Raw genomic sequence first — 27,157 nt, 5'->3', positions numbered from 1 at the left:
TTTGAAAGTAAGTGTTACAGTTAAAATATTTGCTAAAGGAATTAAGTTTAAAAAGAAAATACATCTTTATGTATGTTTCAAAGACTACACATAGATCCAGCCAAGAGAAAACCACGCTGCACACAGAAGACAATCCCAAAGTGCATATCAGAACAATGAACACCTCTCCTTCCTTCACCAGAATGAGAAAATAGAAAATAACAGCTACTTCCCTTTTGCTAGAAAGGGAAGAAAAACTAAAAATCAGTCTAAAAGCTACTAACAACATCAGGGAGTTTTTCATAGATGAGGCAGGAAGGAACGAAATTAAACGCAAAATTCAATTTTCCTGAAGATTCAGAAAATAAAAGGTTGGGGGCGAGAAAGATGTATTCCTAAGATCTACAGCAAAAAAATAAATAGCATGTGTTTAGGATACAATGGTGTTTAATAAGCATTAAGTGTATAGGAACATTAGGTGGATGGCACAGAAAAACACCCTAATTAATTCAATTGGATTCATTTTTCTAAAATGTGTGCAATTAAGAAAATCATTAGAAACAGCTATTTGCATACTGCAGAGGACAGAAATTATTCGTAGTCACAAATATACTACATCAAATTCTAATTGCAGTTGCACACATGAAACCTAATTAATTAACCTAATTAAAGGGGCATCATGTGGATTCAAAAGCAACTACATAATAATGACACTGTCTCAGACTCTTATTCCATGAAATAGTCTACCTGGAGATTTTTTCAAGTTGCCTATTGACAGACATCTAAAACTTGGATTTGCCCATAAAAAATATGAAAGTCTGTTTATCAAATGAACTTATCAACATTTACCATTCTCTTTTTCCCTAAATAGAAAGAAAGAAGAGTCAATCCAACATGCTCTCCTGTCCATATGGACGTTCCTGCTGTTTAACATGCACATCACAGCAGTCAGCTGACTTAACAGCATTGCAATTCTGCAAAGTTAATTATAAGGCTATGAATACTAAGAATACCTTTTTTACACCGTAATTTTACATATGAGAATTACTTAGGTCTTGATTTTACGAGTGTTTATTCATGTATGTAAGCACATGTACGTGTCCTGGCACATCAAGGCTCTTCTGTGATGCACTTGAAGGCAGGAAGCTGTATCTGGCAAACAAAAACCTGTAGTTGTGGAGTAAATGCCCCAAAACCAGGTTCTTGGGAAAGGAAGGTTTACTTTGATCTTCCTTGGAAAGTATAAACCTCACATCTTAAGCTTGTTTTGGAAATATGGAATTAATAGATTCTTGTCCAGAGTCAAATCAAACAAAACTAAAGAAAAAAGTGAGGCTAAAGCTCTGCTCTTGACTCGTATTAATGAAGTGGGGGATCTATCAGCTTCTGGACTGCATGATTCAGAATAGCTGGCTTGTACGTGCATTCTTTCTCAGGAATTTCTGCAATAAGATGTACAAAATATACAATTATAAAATAATTTTCATTTGGGATTGCTGCAGAAGGGATGGCATAAGCCAATCTCCCACTGTACCAGCAGCAAGCACAAGGTCAAATCCACCTGTGAGTGGCAATCTAGGACTACATTGCACTGAAATGTCTCTCAAACCTTGCCTTATGGTGGTGCTTTACACGGGATAAAATAAACACATCCTGTGAAATGTCAGTGACTATGACCAATTATTACACACTTTCATGCAACACATGCCATATATATACCTTGTATTTCTTCAGAGAGACACTTATTTACTGCTAGTTTGCATGTTGTTGCAGATCAAATCAAACATTACATTTAAGAAGGGTTCCTGGCCCTCAGAGCTATAGTACACTCTACAAAGCCAAACTCTTTAGAGCTGTATTTGCCACCAGAGAGGCTTTTGGGTAAGGGGAATTTGACATCACTCCTGAGCAAAACTGAGTAAGGAGAAAATCATTGATGTTCACTTGGATAGTTACAGCACAAAGGGAAGCAAACACAACTCTATTTGTTGATAATATTTCAAGTTTGGCTGAGTTCATTGTTTTAGAATATTTTCATAAAGGGTTCATTGTATGGAATTTTAGTGAAAAAGACAGTAAAACATTTATACAGCTTCTCTAAAGTGCCTTCATTTGTTACCTGAGATGAGGTCAGTGGAGATATGCATTTTTAAAGGGTATACAGTTTATTTTATTTTAGGCACAGTGTCATCTACTCATTTTTTGAGGTATGAATTGTCTTGTGGGACACACACTGATCAACTTCTGCTGTTTCAGAGGACACTAAGACTCTACGTGAACCTTTCAGGAACCTTTACAAGTTGCAATAGAAACTGGACTGACTTGAACTTCCTATGCTGGGTCCTGGCTTGGGCTATCATGACAACCCTGTGTGAATGCCAAGGCCAAGTCTTTGTGCACCATTTGCACAACACCCATGAAGGATGAAGTCATGAACATCTGAGATACAGTATACACAGTCACAGAGAATTGGCAGCTGGAATCAAGTACAAAATTCAGAATTGGAAATTAGGTAACCATTTTCCAAAGGGAGACTTGTTAATCACTAGGAAAAAATATACTAAGAGAAAACTCCATTCTTCATTTGGTGATGGGCGCCTTCTGGAGAGTTTATCTTATTTAAAAGGTGTGGTTTAGAGGAGTGCAAACTGTTTAAGTCATTGGGGGATGCAAATGAATGTAACAGTGACAGACAGTATCTGTGGCCTTAACACTTCTAGTCCTAAGCCCTGAATTTTCTTGAAGAGTTTACTCCTTAGGCAAACAGGCTCTGAAAGTTCAAGCAAAAGGCAGAAGATTCTATATACAAAATATCACCACCTTTTATATAGAACAAGTGAAGTGAAATATAAAGTCTAGTTTAAATAATAAAAATTAAGTGCATTATTCTTTGTCACACCCCAACATCACTTTATTTCACTAAACAATGAATAACACCTGAAATACTTTAAATACCCCTTTCTTTGATCTTTTTTTTCCTAGGACTGCATGCTCAATTTACAAATAGTAAGACATAAAAGGTTTCAATATTAAGTAGAACTGTCATTTATTTAATGTCTGAGAGCAAACATCTATGGATGAGCCAGGCAACTTAAATTCATCTTCTCAGCTAATAAGAGATGTTGGGTATAATTAAAAAATTCTTCACAGCTTCCTTAATTTTTCTTTGATGCCTTAGGAGTAAGGCTCACTCCTAATAAACCTGCTGTAATGACTGAATTTTGGATGAATAGAGACTCTTGTTGGAGGTTTATAAATGTCTAGCATATCATTGAGACAAACTGTTAATTACATTTTAATGATGTCTAAGTAGTCAACTGAAACTGAAAGAAATTTTACATCTAAATAGCATCTTCTAAACATGAAGCAGGGAAACCTTGAAATTTAGGTTAATGGCGCTATAATCACCAGAAAGAGAATTGGTCTCCAGAATTACCATACTCATTAAGCTTTTCAGAGTGAAATGTATTATTCAGTACCTGACTCCATGCAAAGAAATTGGGCTAAAACACTGTAACACACTCCAGTGTGTTCCTAACTCTGTGGGGATCAGCGTCAGTGCAATGCTTGCTTGAGGGAGCCCAGGATACCTGATGGACCATTAGAACCTACTGCTGCAGCACCTGGCAATTTGAAATGCCATGCATCTTCATCCCTGGGGTAGGGTCATCCTTGTGAAATTACTGATGAAATTAAATACATTCAAAAATGCAAAATTAGAAATTTAGCATTTTAATTATTTCTCAGTTAATAGATACCATGGATATAATTTTAGCAGGAAACTGTCCTTTTATAATGACTTCTATCCAAACTAAACCAAAGCTAATAGCAGAGTCTGGTGGAGATCATGACTACTATCACAGCACTCATATGTTGATTACAGTGATGAATCTGACCTCTGTTTCACATCAGGGGGAGAATCCTTGCTTTCTTGCACCAGAACCACCACTGAATGGAGATGTTTGCTGAGCTGTTAATAGGGCTTAAAGCCATTTCATCTAACTTGCATGTGTCAAAGAGAAACAATTTCAGTATGTGGTATTATACCTGTTTTATAGAAAAGAGAATTGGCTCTGGCATCACTGTTTCAAGGTTTTTTGTATTGTTGGTTTGTTTTATTGCAGGTTTTTGGGTTTTTTTTGTAGGATTTTTTTGGTTTTGTCTGCTTTGGCTTTGGTTTTTATTTTTTTAAAGGAAGTGACAAAGCCAGCATAAGTAAAGCTCTCTCAGACCTGAAATGTAACACAAAGTAGTATTTCCCAGCTTCAGCCTACTCTTTTCCTATCCTGTTGGTGGGTTTGGTTCTCTTGGGCTTTTACATCCTAATCCAAGTTAGTTACTAACACAGTTAGCAACTGTGCTCACGGTCTCTGCAAGGTTTGTAGAGTCATTTTGCTTAGCAGCAAAAAAGGAATCAACCATTTGGACTTTAATCATACTGCTATAAATCTTACTGCTACATCATGAGCTAGGAAATGATTCTCAGTCTTCTCTTATCATGTCTTTTAAAGACCTCACACACATCCCCACCACCATTAATGTTGCACAGTACAGTATCCTCATTTGCACTACACAGCTCAGTAACCTTGCACCTACTGCATGTATGGCAAAGCTACTTCCAGAGGGAATTAGGCATTGTTAGGTATTGGTACAAAGGAATGTGACCTACTGCAACAAACTATTCACTTAAGTTACTTTCTGGACTGTCTCAATCTAGTATTTTCTAAGGTAAGACATGCAAATATCTTACTGATATTCAAGAATCATCTGGACACAGTCCTGTGCCATGTGCTCTGGGATGACCCTGCTTGAGCAGGGAGGTTGGACCAGATGACCCACTGTGGTCTGTTCCCACCTGACTCATTCTGTGATTCTGTGACTGCATTTCTTACAAGCAGGTGTTATTTCTCTTACACTCTGTTGATAGCCTGGCGCCCTAATGACTCCCATAATTCAGTAGAATCTCATGTATACCTCTAACACAATACGTTATATTTTTTTCCTGTATTATGGTTCCTCTAAAATGATATAACATATCTAGCATATAACATAAACTAGTAATGCATGTTAACCTTTCTCTGATAGTACATTAAGGGGAATCTCAAATGCAGTTCTGAGGATTCTTAGGTGAAAAACTATGAAGACAGGTAACCCTAAAAGGAGCACGGGAAAAAATTAAATTTCTTCATGACATAATTGTAGAACATACACTTACGATAAATAATACACAATTCAGATTAACAGAATAATCATAGTCACAAAGGAAAGATTCCTTCCAGCAGAGAACATTTTGATTACATCTAATCCATAAAGAACCAAGGACAGACAGACACAGGAGAAAAAAAGGAAAGACTTGAAAAGCGGAAAGCATGGGAAAGTTCTGATTGTGAGATTGGACAGAAATTTAATAACAGATTACCTGCAGACCCATTATTTACAGACCCAAAACTTGGTAGGCCATCTATATATGAAATAGTCATGTCATGTTTTCAGTTGTGTGTGTCAAGTCTTATGTTATTTTACCCAGTTTAAAGAACTAACACATAAGAAAGTGTACAAAATGAACACATTAGTCCCTTCAAAGTGATTTAAATATTGTGGTACATTCAGCCCTCAGAACTGGAAGGTACATTGGGACTTCAAAAAAAATGCTGCTGAAAATTAAATTATATTCTCTATGAACTATAATGATGCCCTCAAAGATGCTTTCTAGATTTAGTAAAATGAGCATGGTAACATAATCTACATCTATATATTTCTAAAATTACTGATTAGCGATAGAAATGTATAGATAAGAAATACAGGGACAAGACTCATCAACTGTAACATCCCTTTGAATGCTACTGCGAGTTTCTTAATTGAATTTTCTTCTCTTTCAGCTAGCACAATGACTACTTCTCTATCTTTAATTGCTAAATTGAGGCTGATATAAACAGAATGCTTGCATTTGGACATTACATGGATGTGTACATTTGAAGTCATATTTCATCAAGCACTTGATAAGTATTAAAAATATTCAACATAAAAATCTAAAGAGAAGCTCAAACATTATCCTTAGATTCTTTGGATTAGAATTGCAAATTCTCTTGAAATTCTGCACAGGGATATTAAAAGACTGAAACAAACCTGAAAACCCAGAAAATTTTAAAAAATGAGGCTTTCAGTATCCAAATAATAGCAGTAAAGTTAATGGTTATGGATGAAAAATAAACCTATTTGTTTACAGAATGAATTTTCAAAGTCATTTTTAAGTATCATCTTTTTCTCTGACACCCTCTAATTACACTGGGAATGCAACGCTGCCAAGAGGTTTTTTTTGTGTTTGTAGCCTTATTTTATTAGTTCTTCATAGCTCCTGTCAGCTGCTATGAGTCAATATATTGTTTTTACAAGGAGGTGCATGAAAGACAGCATTAAATAATTATATAATTGATGCAAACAAAAAGCTAGGTTGCTTTTTGCCTGCATTTGCTGACAGGCAAAAAGAAAGTGAAGCTGCTAGGGTTTATGGGGAACCTTTGACATCTAAAAATAGAAATAACACTCTGTTCGCTAGATAATACAAAAAAGCATTTGAAACCCTTTTGAAAAAGAAAATCGACATAGATAGTCATTAAATACATGTCTATTTTTTAAGAATTGTACTGAAGGCAAAAAGCACAGGATTAATGACAATGTGAAATGGAAAAATGTCTCTCTCATAAACCTGTGTTCTTTCACAAATGAAATAATATTGTACAATTGACAGACTCTGAATATTTTTCTCTATATTTTATTTGCGGCTTTAAAAACTTTTACGCTGGAAAGAAACATCACTGCTAAAATTACATATTAGATGGTCTTACTTCTCATTACACTTTGAATAAAACAATAAAAATCCTGATATTTGAATCAAGTTTCAGCCAAAAAGTCACATAAAAATGGTACTCACTTTTTCTTTAGTCTTCTGTCCTTTTCTGCTTGTGTTCCAAGTTTGCCTAATCCCAGAGATTCTTGAGCTGCTGCCTCTGTTTCCATGTAACCTCCTGGAAAATAAAACAAATCAAACTCCCACCATATTTTCCCTTATCTCTCTCTGTTGTTCCCCTCCTCAACCCTTCAATCCCCCTCCCACCCACCATCATCATCTATGTTTGCTTCCCTTAGCTGTGACATCTGGTGTTTGTGGAGAACATCTATCACCTGCAGAAGTAAATTCTGCCAAGCATTTACTACATACAAAAGAGTAGTAGAGGAATAAAAAAATGTTTTCTCCTCCTTATGTTTAGCAGAAATACATGACAAGAGCACCCTGATCTCCTTTGCCTATTTTTCTTTGGCTCCTAAGGCTCAGTCTCGTGGTGCTAAGTAAGCAATGCTCTCACCATTTTTTAATCTTAGTTGAGAAATGTACAAATGAAAGTGCATTCTCTAGAACTGTCTCTCTACTGTCGCCATAATACAGCTCACCTAATGTAGTAGTGCTAAAGTCTTCATTTTGCTTTCATAGAGAGTCTTAGATGTCATTATCCCTACAAACTCCCAGAGGTGACACAAAGAATCTGTCAGAGAAATAAAAAAGCCTCCTGCATCTCCCTGGAGGTGTCTCATAGGCACGTAAATCCTGTCAGAGTCAAGGGAACTTGAATAACTTACAGTGAGTGACAAAGGAAGCTTGCAGTAAGCAAGGACACATGGACAAAAGTAAAATTGTATTACAAACTAAGGACGTGACTGGTATGATCCATATGGCCACTGACATGAGTTTCCTAGTGCAGAAGTGGAAAATGGTCTGACTTTTCTTATTGCTGCCCTGATTCAAAAAGAGGGGACCTGCTCATGGAGCACAGTACAGTCTCCTGGCTCTGGCTTCACACTGTCCTCTCATTCCCACATGTATGTGTACAGACAGAGGCACTGCATCACTCCTTTGAAGGCTGCCTTCCTCCTGTGCTCCAGTTCAGAAGGTGTGTAACTGGCACAAGAAAGAAGACAACAGTATGGTAAAATGTTGATGCTTGACTCTGTTCGAAAATGGCAATTTCTTATTTCACAGCTAATGGATAGTGAATAATTGTGGAGTGGACACTGGCATAATTAAAAAGCACAAAATAAATTAAAATATTTCTGATTTGTTGATTTTAATAAAAAAATCATGCATAAATGTTACGTAGTGAAATAGCTCCACAGCCTTTTACAAGTCAGATTTACATGCGCCTCAATCAAGTGGGAACAAAACCTACTGCATCATGTCTATGATATAAAATTAGAAAAGCTTGGGTTTGAGCTGTTTTTTTTAAACAGGCGCTGTTTTAACACTCCTATTTGTCTAGACAGATTTTTCTTTATTAAAAGAGGACACTACTTCTGCAAATCTCACAATGAGAATGATGCAAATGCATCTCACAAATGAAGAAAACATGAACGTACACTTTTCTATACTTCATCTGCCTGTCCAAGTCTTACAAAATCTTATTAAATGCTTCTTGCTGACTCTGGATTACATTTTTCATTCAGCAAGCAATCAATACATCACACCTTCCTGGAGAGGGCAGCTCTCAGTATGTTGGATTGAGATGGTATGGGTGCAGTGCAATGAGGGTTTATTAGAGGTTGGAGAGTAGTTTGGGCATAACACATTTCTCCATTCTCCAAATACATCTGGGCTTTGAATAACTGAGGGTACCTTGTATTGGATGTGGCCACAATAAATGTTACCTAACAAGCTGACCTTTCCATATGCCAAGCAAATCACCTTGCTTGGGCAAGTCTAAAAATGCCTGAAAGGTATTGTTTGGTTTAGGGTCTGGAATATTTAAAATGTAACAGGAGAAGAACACGTAAGTGCCTAATGTGGTGTTTGTCCAGTGAGAGAAGACTGGAAAAGAAGGAAGGAAGAAAAGAAGGAAAGAAAGAGTACTCGTGCTGCTTATAGCATTCCTTTTTCCTTCTCCAAAAACTTAAAGAAAACTTGAAGATTCTAGAAATCTTGAATATTGATTCTAAGAAAGATCTCCTAAGGCATGAATTTGGCTTTGAACAGTAATGCTAATGGTTTAGCAGAGATGACAAAATTATCAAATAATAAAACAACAAAATTCTGTCAGGGTTAGGGGTTGAATACTAATAATTTCAGAGTTTTGCAAGGAACACAGAGCAAGGAAATATTCTGGGTAATAGCACATCTCTGTTGAACCTAGTGATACAACTCGTTTTCAATATTGTTTCTTAAATAAGAGTATATAAAATGAGCTTTTGAAGAAGATGCATTTTCCACATTAAAACATATAAGAAGGATATGTCTATTTTAAATTCGAGTGTTTAAGCAAGGAAATAAATTACATTCTTTTATTGATTTTGCTATATAAATTTAGGTTATGAAAACCATACAAATATTTTGCAGTGCCGTAGTGATAGGACTTGCTATATAAATTTCTGTGATGCAGTATCTTACCACAAATAGAACTCCTAATTATATAGCTGCACAGATAATATTCTTGTTGTGAAACTGAGTCAAGTATTACCATGACTGTTGTTTTTTAAATTTCATTGTCCCTTGCAATCATATTCTATGATGCCGCCATTGAATGGAAATGGCCACTCAATAAATGCCTTTCTTTTGATATGTTAAAAATTAAGATGAGAAAAACTACTCTGTAATTCAGCTGCTAAAAGTCTTTTTAATTTCTGAAAAATATTTTGCTCCTACTTTTTTGATTAGGTAACAGTCTTATACATGCCAGTAAACCTAGTTTGCTTAATTAAAATGCGCATTATACTGAAATCTTTGCTGTTGAGTTAAAGGATGGAACTCCCAAAAAAATCCATATAATTGCAAATCACTAATATTTCATGACCTAGTATGGGGAATTACAAATGGACTTTATCAAATTTTATGTATGTATTATTAATCATGGTGAATATTAAGAAATTAATCTATTGCCAGATTACATTGCTCCTGAGATAGCCTTTAAAGCTGTTATTTCATTTTCATTTCACATTCCAAAGAACTGCAGGGAAGACCAACACATTTATTACATCTTTGTCCTCTATGTTCCTGACTTTCTGAGAAATTGTAGATTAATATGCATAAACCATCAGTATTGATAAAAAGGGTTATATGCAATGTAAATGTGAATTAATAAAGTCTAACTTGAGATGCAGTCTAAAGTAATAAAATAATCCATCAATGCAGAAGGTGGCATACAGGTGTATTTGAAAGACTCATTTATAGATTCTCATTTAAAAGATTGAAAAAGATTTATTCTTTCCATAATGAGTAAAAAAAAAAGGGAATTCAGATTGCAACTAGAAATTAGGTTGGTTTTTTTTCAAGAATACATGGCTTTCATAGGCAGAGAGGAGAAGTTTGGAGTATAAATGAAGAAAACTCAGTTTTTCAATTTTACTCTGATGCTTTGACCTTAGTACTATATTTTTTACCTATTTTAGCAACAGGTTTGTTAGCTGTGATAAAGACACATTGTAATACAAATGTAGGGTTTTAATTTCAGGCTTATGCTTGCTGCTTAAGCATTTACAATTACTGCAAGGTCTTAAAAAATTCTTTTACAAGTGTTACATGGTCACCATGGCAGTAAGATTTAGCGCCTCACAAACTTGTACTATCTGACATCTGCATGACTATGAAAGAGCCAGTATTTCAATTTTATTGGGACATTTGTTCCAATTTGATACTTGTGTTGGCATGTGTCCACATAGACATATCCTGTAGAAATAGGCAGAGGAAAATTTCTGCCATGAATGAAATACAATGAAATAGTCTTGGCAAGGGAAAAGGGCAGAAGAATCAGGAAGAAAACTAAGCACTGCTGTGAGCAGCATAACTGTAAAAAGAAAGTTATCCTGAGGACATTCAGCAATAGGCACTAGAGGGCAAGTATTGACACACTGAAATCTGAAAAGCAGCTACTCTTACTTGCAAAGATCTTCTGTCTCACATAGGTACACCTCTTATAGCCATTTATTTCTTACTAACTTCTCACCTTCTCTTTATGTATTTATTCGAGCAAAAAGTGCTACCATTTCTACCCTAGTTCAACAGACTATTGAAGCACCAGGTTGAGTGAAGAAGATGACCCCAGTAATTTGTGCCAGAACTCTCCTTTCATTTGCACTACAGTCATGGGAAAGTCTTGACAAATGTAATTGCTGATAACAATGAAATTTAATGGGAAAGTTGCGTCAGAGAAAACAGAAAAATGAGCAAATTGGAAGCTGAAAAAAAAGCAAAATTAAAAATGGAAAAAATGGCAGTGAAATGGTGACCTTAGCTTGTTACCACTAATTCCTTACTGAGCTGTCCAAGTCGAGCCTTCTCTTTTTTACCGAACAATCGTCCTATTGAAGACTTGATTCCTTTCTTCTTGGGAGCTTTGTGCAGGGAGTCCTGACTGCTGCTGACACTGCCAAGACCAATGCTTTCTGGCTCCAATGAAGCAGGCAAACTACTGCAAAATGATAATAAAGAAATAGAATAGATAACATGTCAAGATTTTCAGGTAATTTTTTATTTTCTTCTGAACAGCTCTGTAAATAAATTAATTGATTATAATTTAGTAATGATCTCCCAACAAGTGAAACAATCACATCTTTAAATTATTTGGCAACATATAGAGCAACACAAGATCACATTTTCACTGTCAGGCAAGGCTGAAAATAAATATTTTTCCTTTGCTAAGACCAATTTATGAAAAATACGGTAGTCAGCATTCTGATTTTATTTCTAGGATTTGTAGCATTGCTACTTCCAGTAGTCATCAAAACTGTACCTCAAAACAGAAATACCCAGCATGTACTTTAGCACTGATAAACATTTCCAGGGTCATGCAACAGACAATGGGTAAGGTTCTCCTCTAACGACATGGGAAACAGGGAAGAAATCAGGTCATTTTGGAATAGTTAAACAGCATGATTTGAAAACAATAACATGTGGTAAACTGTGAGGTACCAATTCATGTTACAAACATCTTACCTTCTGGCATCATTGTGGTATGAAGAAGGAAGGGTATGAGTCATCCTGATAGCTCTGGGTGTTGGAGGAGGAGAAGTTTCACATTTGATTGTGGCTTTATCTTCACGCCCATCTTCTTCAACTACTGCAATCTGGGGGAGACAGACTCTGATGAGAGCATATTAACTTTTCAAGAATGTTTCAACATATGCTGCATGATATTGTCAAGTGGACTGAAGCATGTAAGGTTTCAAGTGCAATTTGTTGAGCCAATTGTAAGGGTTCGTTTTTTTGAAATATGCTATTGGGAAAAACAATCGCCCAAATATGGCAGCTTAAAGCACATATTGGAGAGAAATGAGATTATGCTTGTAGAAGAAGTTCATTCACTTTATGCTGAACAGGTTGGTACAGTGAAGGTCTAAACATGAAGGCAATCTTAGGTGTAAGTAGGTTTCTTGCATTAGACAGGATTATTCAGGTTAACTAAATTTCTCAGGGATGTAAGAGAGATGGTAAATAAATAAACATGACCACTCTCTTCACAGCATGTTACTAGAATAGTCAGTATGTTTGACAATAGGCATAGACAAAGAGGAATTTTGTCAGAGCATATAAGGATTGATCTGAAATACCATTATCTGTCATGTAACCTCGTAATCAGTGCCAGTTCTGTAAACAACTTTATATTACTCCAGAAGATTTCAAGGAATCTGTCTGTAGTTTCTCCAGCAGGAAGAATGGCCAAAATACATTTGAAGGTAATTCTTTTGTGTCCATACTTTTTAAAAATAAGTATTCCTTTAAGTTTGTGCTGTCGAGGCTATTATTCCAAGATATCACTTGTGGGCCTTGATTCTGTGGCTTAGCTGTGACCCCTTGAAGCCTTTCCAGGTAGGATTAAAATGGTTATGTGCAAGCATTGAATGAAAAGGAGAGGGGGGGATGCAGTTGCTGGCAAGGGATGCAGTTATCTAAATAGCAGAGGAATATGACAAATGTGGTCTCCCAAACTTTAAAAAAGCCCCAGTATCATACCTTTCTCCGATGCTTCCTTAGGTCGCTTGGCTTAGATTGGTAACAAAAGCAGCAACAACAAAAAAATAATGATTAATAAATATTATTGAAGCATAAAAAATGCCTCACATTTGTTCTCACATTCAATAAGTGGGAAGCAAAGATTAATTTAATACTTTCCATATTATACACTAATTATACACTTGATGTAATAATGTAAGATTACCCCTGAAAAATATGTCATTCTGGTAAAGTAGTTTGGGGTTTTTATTCCTAAAGTTATGCTCTCCTTCAATTCCACAAACTTAGCTAAGAATTGGACATTTCAAGCCTATGGTAGCAGTTTCTATTTTTGAGTTTTCATATAAGTACTTATGTTGCCCCCAATAGAGATTTTTTTCTAAGTTTTATTGAGTATTACAAATGTATTGGTGTCCCGCCAAGTAAAACCACAAAATATCATCACCAAATACCATGCCCGAAAAAGTGACTGGCATTTTCAGGAAATGAATACATATTCACTGATCTTCTGCAGTATTACTTGGCAGTAGAAGACTGCTAGAATGGTTCTTGTTCAACCCCCTTTGCATTTTTATTTTTGGTAGATGTCTCATTCATTTAAGGAAAGCTGAAGATACTCTGCAGAACTTATTTACTGCATGGACCTGGGCTGTGGGAATTCATGCAGTACTGCTTCTCCAGACAACCAATACAGGGTCATTTTGCAATTTGAGCTCTAGAGACCAGGCTTCTACAAAACTCTTCCCAACTCAAAGTTTCACTTAGAGGATGTTGGACAGACTTGTGTCTGTTCCCAAACAGCAAGGAAGTGATATTCAACACTGAACTCCTGCTGAAACAGTGCAGGGCAGAAGCATCCTGAAATGGTGGAAGAAGGAGAGCAAAGCTGTGGGCTGTGCTGCTGAGCACATTGTGGGGGGATGCTTCTACTGCTTATGGTAAGAGTTCAACTGCAAGTCAGACAGACAAATCCATCTGAGTTTTAGCACAGTTAGAGCTGGATGCCAGTGAGACCATGGCAACCTGAATTGCAGAGGCTATGCTGTCATTTTGTGTTTGAATCTGATGAACCTACTGACTTTCTAAAAAGCTACAGTTTTGAAATGCAGGCAACCAGGCAGTGCAGGTGTCTGCTGGCGGGGCAGTTTAACCGTTGCTATTTACCTGCAGCCAGAGTGCTTAGTTCAAACGGCTGGGGAAAGACTGTATTTGGGAAGGTGCTGCTTTGGTGAAGTAGGTGGCAGCACAGCAGCCTGCACATTCACCTCCTCCACAGTGACCTGTGCAACCAGTATTTTTGTTTCTGCTGTTCAGCAGTGGGAACTGGAGGCAGCAAAGAATAAGTCACAACTGCCTGTCTGGACTTCCTCTCTCTGCTGTCCTCAGATCCTAAGAAGGCAGCAAACACCATACTAAACTAGGAGGAGTAGAGGTGGATATGAGTAGTTGTCATTTCCCAGGAAAAGGGAGTACTTGGCTAGATGGTTATCAACAAAAGTCCCTACTCCCAGCTGAGATGAATTAACAGCCATGCTTCATTCCAAGCTGCTCTTAGCAACCTTTTCTGTTAGGAGAGGCTCCACAGGGAATCAGTGCTGCTGCTGCTTCCCAGGAATGGACCACAAGGGGACATTGGTGACACCATTGTTATCAGAGAAAAAGCAAATAAAAAATGGGCTTACCTTTAGTCTATTCTATTCCCTGTATGAGATCAGCAGAGTGGGCTGCTTTGATTCTCTCCTAGATTAAAGGGATTCATTCACCCTGGCTCCAAACTGGTTTGTAGCTAACACTGAACCCTGCATCTGTACTCAGATCAGTATCAGAGTTGTACTTCTTAAATATTTTGACACATACCATCTTCAGATATTTGACAGATGTACTGTTTCTTTTTGTCTAGGATCAAAATTAAATTCGTTGTAAATCCCTTTCCAAATCGAACCAGACATTTTTGAATGCGTCCTCAAAGGCACAGCAATGTTAGAAATGCTTTGCATGGTAATTTCATGGTGGCTTGATGTCTATGTGTGAGCTGCTTGTAATGTTGAAATATATCAGTTAAATGAATTACTGGAAACCAAAGAACTTATTTCAAGTGCATGATATATGGTCATGAAGAATGCACAAAAATGCCGCAAGTATAAAAGAGTATACCAAATATAAAAGTATATCCAAACGATCACATATAATAAGTAGTGGAATGTTTTAATATCTTCTAGGCATTTCCTGGAAGTTTAAATTCAGAAATAGGTCCACAGACTATTGTGTAATAACTGTATCACTTAAGAATTTTCCATTAGTAAACATTTTTTACATATAAGTAATTCCAGTGATCAATTCTGTTTCTTATTAATTCCATGGCCTGTGTGCTGAAGGCCCTTGGTAATCCTATCACTGTGTCCCTGGGGAATCATGCAATGCTCAAAACCACTATAACAAAGCCCAAAGACACCTAATGTCCATATTCTAGAGAATTTGCTATCTGTATGGATGATGAAGATGTGAATGAAGAATTAGAGAGATGAGCCAGTCATACAGTGGAAAGATTAAGTACTTGATACAAGAAATATCACATCGACTACTGTCACCACAAGGTGTCTTACCAGCGTCATAACCCCCATTCTGTCCATCTCCCTGGCTGGACTGCGAGGGGTGAGTTTGGGAGTTGAGTGTCCGCTGGGAGGAGATGAGCTTGCAAGTGACGATGCTGTCACTGAGCCAGTAATGGAGGTACCTTGGTGGACTCTGGCTAGATTTAAGCCTTCCAGACTCACGCTGGCCACTCTGTTCTCTATCTCTTCAGCACGCAATTCTGTTGACTCCTTCTCTTCTTGGATTAACCTTATTCAATAAAAGAAGAATGCTCTTGTTGTATTTGCCTCTTCATATCCCCAGAGCAAAACTAAAAACCATTTCCTTTCAAATGAGATTTGAAAGTAAGAGAAAACAAATGAATATCATAGATAATTAAAAAATACCCTTTCCAACATTATTTTCCTAATCACCAGAGCAACCAAATGATTTTTCTCAATTCCTCCATTCACAAAGCCTGTTTGAAGAATGCGTCCAGCAGCAAGACTTGATGTACGACATTTCAGGAATATTGGTTCCTATGCAAAGGAGCCAGAATAGCGCAGGGGGGTTTACAATCCAATTTACCATAGATAACTAATTCCAAGCTTAGGTTGGCTTCATCTGATTATCTTTTGCTAAATCACAAAGTTAAGGGTCAAATGAAATTGGACCTTTAAGAAGGGAATTGCTAAAATAATCCATATTAATAAAAAAAAGAACATGCAAAACAAATTGTCTGTTTTACCCCTACAGTTTGATGAAAAAATGATAGCTGCTTCTAAAGCACTGTGTTTTTAAGTGAATTTCGTTAAAATAGCTTTCTTCTTAGCAACCCATATAAACTTCTTAAACATCTATCATCTCAATGGTATGCTTCCATTGGGTTCTTTAGCTTTGTTTTTTAGTTGTGATTGCACCTAGAATGGAAAAATGTCTTTAAAATAAAATATTTGTTTATAAGTCTTTTGCCCATAAACCCGCGTTAGGAGTAGTCTTTTTTTGCAAAGAGAAGGAAATATTATGAGGGATCAATGTTAAATGAGAGAATACAAAGTTTGGGGAGGCTGAAACTGTGAACCAGACTTTTCTGAGTGAAATGAAGCAAGTACAATGAATAAAACCATAATACATTGAAAATAGAAATCTAAAAATTCCTGTGCTGTGATAAATCTTCTTCTCTAACATCCATTTCAGAATTTGTATAAAACACCTACAATTCTTTTTGAAATAATGCAGGGCAGAAACTTAAAGGCCAATAATATTTTGAAAGGGAATTATAAAAACTTTTTTTTTTCATTTTAGTAATCTTAATCCTGAATTATCTTGTATAATAAAACAAATCTAAAGCAAAATACATTTTTAATCTCTTTGATACCTTAAAAAATTTGATAAACCCTTATAGTGTTTGTCAATTAAAAAAACCCAAAACAAACCAAGAAAACATGAAATGCAGTACAGTTTATAAGACTATCCTTGTAGAATGATTTTTGCTGAACCATATTAAAAAAATACAAAATTACATACTTGGTCCTTTTATAATGGTTGCTATTACAATTAAAGCCTATACTTCAATATAAGATTAGCAGTTGAGGAAATAAACTACTCTCAGTAGACTTCCAGTAAAAATGGCTGTATAAAAGGTGCACCCTTACTTCCCTTTTGAGGTAAAACGCTACCGAACTTCTGAGTCAAGATCCTGGGTTAAGTAAAACAGTAATCTGATCGCTGTGGCACAAATAATATCCCACTATGTCATCTGCACGTACAGTTCCTTGTGAAAACCCTTTACTGTATTTTTGTTAAATTGAAAAAAGACTAGTATTGTTTAAAAACAAATATAAATGTTGCATCTACAGCTTCCTGAACTGACCACAGTGCTGACTTCTTTATAACAACAGAAAATATGGATAAGGTTCTCTCCTTTTATGTACACTCTTTTAAGGAGATTTACCTTCCCAACACCAGAATATTTCTTTGACTGTATCTTGACAGGTGTGGGAAAAGGTTTGAGAAAACAGGAGCGTTATCTTATCTGAAAGAACACATTCTGGGACAGCAAAAAATGCAAAGCTCTAGATTTATAACAAAAATTTTTCCCTGAAAAGTTACTCAAATTCAAGATATTCCAATAGAGTTCTTCCTTTAAAGTAACCTTGATCAGAGAATGATTATCTTTTGCCAAATCAGTCTGTCTTGCTTTGATTATAGTTCTAACCACAGTATTTCTGTTTATAGTATTACCAGAAAGTCCCTAACACAGTTACTAACATTTCCTTCATCTCCTTCTAGAAAAACAGTCACTAATGAGAGGATGTTTTTCACACACCAAGCTTTTTTTAAAGTTGCCCTTCCTGAAAAACATGTCAGAATGCTTCAAGCTTAAAATATGGTTTCATTTATAAAAGTCACTTAAACACGTCATTTGATTCTCTACCACTCCATTAAATTTGCACAGATATTATTAAGATACCTTCTATTCATTACCTATTTCCAAACATATAATCCAACTTGGAGCATGAAAAATCATATTCTGTGTCTGCAGAGAAAATCAAAACCATGTCTTAGAAAACACGGCTTACATTAGATTTAACATAGGGATAATTATCAGAAGAAAGCATGAAGAGCACTGAAACAGAATATTTCTGATAGGAGGTTGTTACTGAATAAATGGAGTCATGCATAACAGTGAAAAAGATCTTGAAAAGAGGACTGTGAACAGCAATATGTGAAATCTTCCATGTATTAGCCTCCTCTAACTCACTTCTCTTCAAATGGCCAACAGTTCTTCACTTGGAAAGTTTTTTGAAAGACATTTCTATGACTAGGAAAGAAAGACTCAGTTGTTACCTTCACATAATCAATACCCTCCTCTGGAAAGCAGACACACCATCAATCCTCTAAATGAACAAGTTGTTTCCTAACTGTCATGAGTTGTACCTGAACTCAAGCATTAAAGGAAGCTTGAAGCTGTAATCATAAGTGAATCCCAGCTAGTTCAGGCTACATACCTAATTTCTTTATTGATTGCATCTAGCTGCTCCTGAAGCATCATGGCCAGAGTCTGGGCATCGGAATGGCCACTTGGTGACAGCAGGTCCATGGAGCTGAAAAGTGTTTCTCTATCATCATCGTCGATGTCAGACATCTCAGTGTCGCTCTCAAATGGATGACTGCTCAGAACACCGATCTGCTGCGTCCTATTCCACTCATGATCGCCAAGTGATTTTACCTGAGCAGGAATTAGGACATATATGGTTTATGTCAGGGAAAACTGCAAAGCCAAACTTCAGGAAAAATGGGAAAGGAAAGCAACTAACATTTCAAAATACTTATTCAGTTATTAGCACTCCATTAATGCTCACAATATTACTGCAAATAGCATAAAATATTTTCACATAATTGTAACTTAGGTATACAATTACTATCAGGAAAATTTATAGAAAAAGACACTCTGGAAAGACAAATAATCAAGTATGTTTGAACTTCGATGTCTAAACTTCAACATTTCCTGCCTTCATTTTAGTACAACAGTACTCTGAGCAGATATAGAAGAAACCCTGCTCTCTGGGTTGGGTTTTCTTGTTCGGTAGGTTGCTTTTTCTGCTGCTGGTTTTTTTCCTGGAAGAAAACCCCACAAACTGTAAGCTTAACAGCCTCAAATACATTCTCTTTTCAGGGAATATATCAGAAGAAGTTGGGGGTTAACCTTTGGTTCATCTCTGCGTACTCCCATCCGGCCTCTTCTAGGTCGCCTTATCACTTTAGTTGACCGATAGTCAGACTGGCTATCCACCAGTGAGCCCACTGAGTACCTCAGCTCTGTTGATGTATCCAGGTGAGGTCTATAAACAGAATTACATAAGTGGACTGAGAGAGTAATAGGAATAACAACAACAATCCAATGACTTTCAGTCTAGGAACACTGATTTCGTTTTTTAAACAAATTTTTAGCTATCACATAATAAATGAGAAAACCACATCACAAAACATAATTTAACAGTGAAAAAGTGAAATCCTTGTGTGAGAAAATTAAGGGAGAAAGCAAACAATAAAACCTCTTATTTTTTAAAATGAAAGCTGTACATAGAAATACTTATCATCCAAAACTTTAAAAAGCACATTTCAGGATAATTAGACCTGGCAGCTGAATGTACTATCCTGTATATTCAGAAATATGCCTGAGGTTACTCTAAGCATGTTACATGTTCATGAGTGAGCATATCAATAATGCTTTCCTGCTGTAAAAGTCTGTGCTCTACATTATGAAAATATTAGTGAACTGACCTGTGATATTTAACATTGGTTAGGTATTACTAACCTTTATTTGATGACACTTTTCAGAGATTTAACCCCCAACTTTTCCTATACACCTGGTAAGTCCTGGGATATTGCAGCGAGGCATATTCAGGATAACTCCAGCACATCTTTTCTGGTTTACAAACAGTGGTCCCTGACCTCTCTGTCCTTAGTCAAACAGCAGCACCAAAAGTTCACTGCATGGTGCAATAAAAGCATCCTAAGCATGGGCTGTGTAACCAAGTCAGAAGAGCAAAGGCTCCATGCACCTTTTGAAAATTCAACCACAGAAGTAGAGACCTCAACAGCTTCTGTTTCTTAACACACATTAACAGCAATTTCCACATAACAATATATGAATAACATGATCACAGTCAAAAAAAGAAATGTAACAAAAAATCCCCATAGGGCAGTGACTGTTTTTATCTTCTGTGCACAGTAATTTCTCTCAATAGAACTTTGTTCTGATAATCAATAATATTTGGCAGTTGTGAAGCAAATTGGCAGGAAAAAAGAAATAGTCCAGGTTCCAGTCTCTAGCTGTAGATATTCATCTGCTGACCAGCTTCATTATCTTCCAGAAAGCACAAACTCCAGCCAATGCAGAATTGAATATAGGCTGAGAATAGGAAGTATTTAATGCTCAGAGCTTGCTGTGCCTGAGAGAGCTGGGAGCTTCATGAGGTGAGGTTACAGAAGGGAAAGTATATTGTTTAGCGGAACCTGCTGAATTCCCAAGATATTTAGATAGCTTATCAAGTTCGAACAGCCCTTTGACAAGGACTAATCAGCTCCTGCTTACAGAGCACAAGCTAATGATACTCATCTACCCTGCAAGAAAAGCTGCAGTTCCCGAAGAACAGCTGCTCCAAAACCAAAGCTGCTGTTTGTTCCAGCAGTTCAGTAGCCTGTGTCCCTGCAAGCACTTTCAAAAAAAAAGTGTTGTGTGCCTGTAGTCACATTCCCAAGGGAGCAAAATTTCAAAAAGTTACAAGCATCACATTCTGAATTTCATGGGCTTACACTTCTCTACATGTAGAAAAATATTATTCCAAGAAATAATAAAAGGTTGAGGGAGAAACCATGTCCAGGTACTGAGCAAGATGTATGAGGACATCAATGGGCAGGCAATAGCTGCTGGAAGAAAAAAACCCTATTGAACAAGGGTAACTTTAGATAAATACAGTGCTCCCAATTTAGTCTTGGTCCATGAGCTTTGTCTGGAAGGTATGCTGTCAGGTTTTAAAAATTAACATGTTGCCTGTTATGAAAACAGCACATGGCACACAATTATCAATAGAGCAATAATTTAATCTCAAGGGACACTTTTAAGCAAGAAGTTCTTTCTAGAATGATAAATTCTTTTCAGCTGTTAGTGGTTATTTTTATGGCATTTGTCTCACTATTCTTCCCATAATTGATTTTCCATCAAAAGAGGCACAATAATTAATGTCTGGTTATGATGTTTTCAGATCTCTCTGAATAATGTCTTCACATTTAGCTGAAGTTCTGTGGTCTTTTGCTACACACTAAGTACAGCTGAGTGATGCCTTGCTAATGAAGAAAAAGAAAAGATATTATTTATAGAATAAATATAATCATAAATATGGCGGTCAGTTTCAGTATTAAAGAAGATAATTTCAAATTTATTTTTAAAGTCTGGGAAAAAAGTTGTGTATTTGGGTACAATTTTCAAAACATTTCATAATTTGAAAGACTTTCTTTAATCTCTGTAATATTTTGGTGTATAGTCACTGATATAAGGCCCTGTTTACTGATGAAAGAAGTGAAATGCAACAGTAATAATAACTGCACAGATTTTACATTTTTAAAGACATACACGATTACATTTATGTGTGGTTTGAACACATCCCTGCTGTAAATTCTTGCCACTTACATTTATGTTCTATTTCAACTTAAAGTGATAAAACTTTTGTCACAAAATATTACCTTGACAAGGTGGGCTCTATTAAAGAACCAGTCCTCAGTTTCATTTGATCCAGTTCAGACCTCAGTTTCTCAATTTCTTCGGCAAGTCTTTCCTGGAAATAAAAAAAGTAAGATATACTTACATGTGATACAAAATGCATTTACTTTATGAGATATTGTTCTCATAAATTTAAACAAGTAAGGAAAGATACACTGAATGTAACACTGACTATAATAAGAAAAGGAAGCTCATTTAACTCTCATTACTGTTAACGAGATGTACACATCAAGAGGAGGTGGTATAGCACTCTGCTGTTTCATCATTGCCCGGAAGTGCTGGAAGGACAAGTTTGTCCTTGAAACTTATATTTTTCCTCCTATAAAGCCAGGCACAGCTCATCGTGTGACACACCGTTTGCCCTTTAGAGAGCAAGATTAACAGTTGGACTCAATGATCTCCAAGATCATCTTTTCCAACCTATATTTTTTTAGATACTATGAGATGGCATATTGGCCTTTATATTTACTGACAGAGACACTGACTTAGAGAGAAGTGCATTTTAGATGACTTGAACTGCAGCGAAATGTCTCGCTCTTGTTGATTTGATGGAACTCTAGTATGATGGGCTGCTGGTAAAAAATGACAGTTTGCCACAGAAACTGGATTTTTGGAATTAACTAAAAAACCCCTATTTTTTACAGCTACCACTAGGGAAAACGGCACTGTTCCCAAATTCTACATATAATTGTTATCTACTAATAAAGTGAAATCAAAGAATTTTAAAACAAATTAAGAACGAATATGGGATGAAGATGTAACACTGCTGTTCCTAGAGTTTAAAATGTTCAGTATTACAAAATACTAGGAAGGATAAGGATCTGAGCTTAAGTAGCATCAGTTTCAGTGAGTATTATTACTGAATTATATTATTATTATATAATTACTGAAATAGCATTATAGTATTTTTAAAATATTTCTTGGCTGAACAAAATTACTGAGATGACTGATACTCTATTTGTAACACTTGCCAGTTACTTAGCAATTATTAGTATCTGGTGTTATGTCCATCTATTTGAAATGGCTTCATCAGTTTCTTCATCAAAATGAAACAAGTAATCCCTTCAAAAGTGGGACACTTAGAAGATCCACGGTCAGAACCTGCAGTGGCAGGACAAGGGATAATGGCTTTAAACTGAAAGAGGGTAGGTTTTAGATATCAGGCAGAAATTCTTTACGATGATGGTGGTGAGGCACTGGAACAGGTTGTCCTTTTGGGTACTTGAATCTTGCTGCCTTTCTACAGGTTATCTAAATGTAGATGAAAATAAAAATTTTTTTAATAGATACCTCTTCTGTTATTTTTCTCAAAGGTCTTGACTTTGGATGCCATATGATATATTTATATTATCATAGAAAGGAGATGTATTTTTAAAATTCTATACAATTGCTTTCAAATGGATTTAATACATTGTAAAAACACTTCTGTGAATCTGAATGCAAATACATTTGTGTATCCTACTGTGCTCAAGGCAGGAATAACTTCAAACCAAAATCCTGGTATCTGGGACTGGAAGCAATATTTATAATCAATTTGACTGATTCACTAAACAGCATTAGGGGTTAATTTGCAAGAAATGAAGAAAGGTCACTTTCAGCTATATTTAGCATAATGCCACTGCACCTGTTAAGAAGAATTGCATCAAATAAAAAAATTACATTCTTCACTGTGAAAGTGCAACCAGTTACGCATACATCTCTGTTAAACAAGACTTTTTCAGAATTAAAACTGATAGAAGAAAAACTCCAGAGCCAATGAAATCAATATGAATTTTGGTATTTAATTCCTGAGGCTAGGATATCAACCATGAACTTAGCTCAGAACAACTGTCAGAGACCTTCTAAGGCTATTTATGGCATCTGGGTGATTAAAAAAATTCTCATTTGTGTCAGGAAGATTTTTCATAAAAGCTGGAGAATTAATATACCATAAGCATATTTCCAAATAATAATCATACGTCTTTTGATAAAAACAGATGAAATCACAGTATTTTACAGTACCTTGTCATGTAAGGACTCTTCCAGATTTTTCCTGAAACTTTCAGATTCTTGAATCAAAACATTCTAGAAATAAAAAGATGAGAAAAAATAATCAGAAAAGAAATTAGACATATGTTAATAGATCAGATATCACTATATACATGTACAATTTTACAAAGTTCATATAAATTTGACTTCAAATTAAAATTCTTTAATGCTTCAGTTGGATTATATATTAAATTTTAAATGCTGGCAAGAATTCAAACATGTAGGACCATGTGTTTTCTAGATCAGCAAAAACTTTGCATCTTGGTTCAACTAAGCAACTGCCTCATTCTTACACAACCAATTCTCCCAATTTCTTCTTTTGGCAAGGCTATTTCTCGCTCCATTCCACATTTTGTTTCAATGATATAAACCAGAAATACATCATCTGAGAAGTTCTGAAATACCCTTCTGAAATACACTGAAAGATTCCCCTAAGATCAGACAAAGGTGAATAAGTAAAAGAGGGAGGGATTAAGGAGGGAAAATACAAAGGTCAGTGGCTTTAAATTTTGCAGCCCACATTGTCTCACATCATGGAAAACCTGTAAATGACATTCTCTCTTCAAGGCTAGATGCTCCTTCTCCTGTGGGGACAGCATTTTACTCTTCCCAGAGAAGTGAGGTGAAATCAGCAGGTTAAAACACAGAAATGACAGCACATCTAAAACCTGTAATTCCTCAGTTCTCATCCACTTTTTCTCACTGCCTCATGCACCCCGTTACAAAATGGTCCTTTACAAGCTCTTCAGCAGGCTCTTGGCTGATAAATCCATGACTAAAAATATTCAGCATATTCACAGCTCTTCTGGAAAGACTCTTGAGCCCACTCTTGAATTAAGAGTCGAACGTGTAAGCTGGACCACATTTGTGGTAATAAATCAGCATGATACCTACATCCTGATAAAAGTAGAACATACAGAGAAATCTTTATTAAGTTAAACTTTTTACTTCTGTTTGTACTGTACCTTTTCTTCAAGTGCTGCCATTCTCTCTTTCAAGTGTAGTTGCAGGCGCTCATTGGATTCTGTCAAAAGTCTGTCTACAGTATCCGATAATCTTTTGTTGTGCTCCTCGTTCATTTTTTCTCTTTGCCTTGCCTTTAATGTAGAATAGAAGAGACAGATTGGTAGGGTCCAAAATTAACTAGTAGACTTGTATCATTAAAAAATTAAAAAAAAAAAAAGGTAACTGTAACAATCTAAAAGAATTCCATAGGAAATACAATTACAGTTACTGATTAATGTACATCCATTTTTGTAACAGCAGAATGTTTTCAACTCTGCAACTAGATGTAAACTAGTATATTAAGATGGTGAAGTAAAGAAGGAAAATGCTGCCATCACTGCTACAAATAAAACATTTACAGTTAGGTAGGTTTGGGTGCTGGAGTACATAATGTAGCACTGTACTGGCAAATGAAAAGTTCACAAAAGCTGTTTGCAATACACATACTCTTTGAAGTTCTTGATTCTTCTCTTCAAGTTGAGCTTCTAAGTGTCTCATACGTTCCTCAATGTTTCCATGCCTTTCTTCTGCCTGTAAAAAAATAGAAAGACTTTCTATAATTTAGGTGGCTTTAGAAGTTTTTTTCTCAGTAAAGTTTAAACAAAACATAAAGCAAGCTACTACTAACTGCAAACTTAGTTTTCCAAAAATAAACTTTATTTAAACAGGCAGCTGAACAGCATTGCTTGAAATGTGTCAGCTACAAAGGCCTGTTACATCCAAGCATCAGCAAAACATTGGAGTTATTTATGAGCAATGAAATCAGCCAAATGTAACATGCAGACTGTGCATGGTTTGAACACAAACCTGCCATCGTAAAATTGTAAGCTCCTGAAGCACTGAACTGCACGATGGTTGATTATCAATTAAAAAAAAAAAAGTTAAAGAAAATGAAAACAAATCAGATGGATTCTATTTAGCAATAGAAAGTAAAGTCCAGTAGGACTACCTTCCTACGTATGGAGATCATTTCTTGTAGTTTAGCTTCCATAACATATTGATAATCATCAGATGAGGTAGAAGAGGTTGGATCAGACTAACAAGTCAAGGAAAAGGAGAGGGACAAAATTGAAAAATCAGAACTAAAGACACTGACACTGAACAGAACACAGCACAGAATGCTTAAAAGAAAAGTGTGACTGAAAGTTTAATTCTTTTAACTGACAGATTTTTACATGGAATAAACTACACTGATACTTGGTGAATAAGATGCAGTTGATGTGGAGAAACTGAAAACAATGGAATGCTAAAGAAGCTATCAACCTACACATGAAAGTTCAAGGTTAGTGATGGCTGGCTGATGACACATTACTACAGAGTGGATTCAAAGCGATACTGTCTAATGTTGTTTCTCTCTTTTTTTTTTTTTTTTTTTTTAATTTGTAAACTGAACACCAGAACCGGGCTCTCAGAAGCCAACATCAGAAATTCCTGTATAATTCTTCTACCATTTTCTAGGAATGATTACAATGCATAAATACTAAGTAATGGATCAGTTACACCACTATGCAATGCCATGGTACATTCCCTAATTTCTAGAAAAGAGATAGAATGTCAAAAGAGACAAGGCTCAAGCTTTCATATGCCATTTTAGAATACACTACATAAGGCCTTTCATCCAAATAAACAATATAGTTTTCATCCCTTTGAAAAGATCCACCCTGGTGGACCTCTTTGTAAGGTCAAGGTCATCAGATAAAAGAAGAACCTATAAATAAAAATTCATTAATAATAATGGAAAGTTATTACTGAGTGTAGAAATGGTAATCCAACCAAAGACACTACTATTTCTGACAGAAGTTGACCTTAATTAGGTCATTTTAGGCAAAACATGAATATTCATGCTATTGTCATATCAAACAAGTCTATGTTATTATTCAAAAATTTTAAAAGCCCTTTAAAAAAGGGAAAGGCTATATTGGTTTTGTTGCTATGGAAACAGGAATGTGCATAAGGCGTATGGAGAGTGCTACTGATGACTGAGTTGTGAGCTCGCGCTTGTCAAATGCTATTTCACTCTGTCAGATTTACTCTCAAAAAGACATCTGAACTCCATCTTCAGATGAGCAAACTTTAATATACACAAGAAATACTAATTTTACAGCTGTATTTTTAGAGACTATTTTTCATATGCTTATCTACTAATGATTTATCAGATTAATTAGGAATAGATATCAAAGTAATGCCAGATGTTCATAAGAACTTAAAATTACCCATAACTTAAACTCAGTAGCATTATCAGGACCAAAAGATCATACAGAAAGCAATCCTGTGATCTAGTCATTTATAAATATAAA

The 27,157-nt window shown here is 35.9% G+C and overlaps 1 protein-coding gene across 14 annotated transcripts in view; it reads right to left on the bottom strand.

The window, feature by feature from the left end:
• PPFIA2 (PTPRF interacting protein alpha 2) overlaps positions 1–27,157 on the bottom strand; it is a 294,096-nt gene that overhangs the window by 29,075 nt on the left and 237,864 nt on the right. For 7 of the 14 annotated variants that reach the window (XM_048302575.1, XM_048302565.1, XM_048302562.1 and 4 more), the window contains 12 exons: positions 25,810–25,896; positions 25,308–25,391; positions 24,821–24,952; positions 23,829–23,891; positions 21,791–21,882; positions 19,251–19,386; positions 18,553–18,773; positions 15,574–15,811; positions 12,971–13,000; positions 11,954–12,084; positions 11,275–11,429; positions 6,911–7,004 (listed from right to left, as the gene is read on the bottom strand). In XM_048302575.1, the coding sequence (XP_048158532.1) occupies positions 6,911–7,004; positions 11,275–11,429; positions 11,954–12,084; positions 12,971–13,000; positions 15,574–15,811; positions 18,553–18,773; positions 19,251–19,386; positions 21,791–21,882; positions 23,829–23,891; positions 24,821–24,952; positions 25,308–25,391; positions 25,810–25,896 (1,463 nt within the window). The remainder of the gene's footprint in view (positions 1–6,910; positions 7,005–11,274; positions 11,430–11,953; positions 12,085–12,970; positions 13,001–15,573; positions 15,812–18,552; positions 18,774–19,250; positions 19,387–21,790; positions 21,883–23,828; positions 23,892–24,820; positions 24,953–25,307; positions 25,392–25,809; positions 25,897–27,157) is intronic. The other 7 variants (XM_048302566.1, XM_048302567.1, XM_048302568.1 and 4 more) reach the window with 1 other exon arrangement.

This window comes from Corvus hawaiiensis, chromosome 4 (genome assembly GCF_020740725.1).
Source record: "Corvus hawaiiensis isolate bCorHaw1 chromosome 4, bCorHaw1.pri.cur, whole genome shotgun sequence".
Classification (NCBI taxonomy): domain Eukaryota; kingdom Metazoa; phylum Chordata; class Aves; order Passeriformes; family Corvidae; genus Corvus; species Corvus hawaiiensis.
This window is presented reverse-complemented; position numbering and strand designations above follow the sequence as displayed.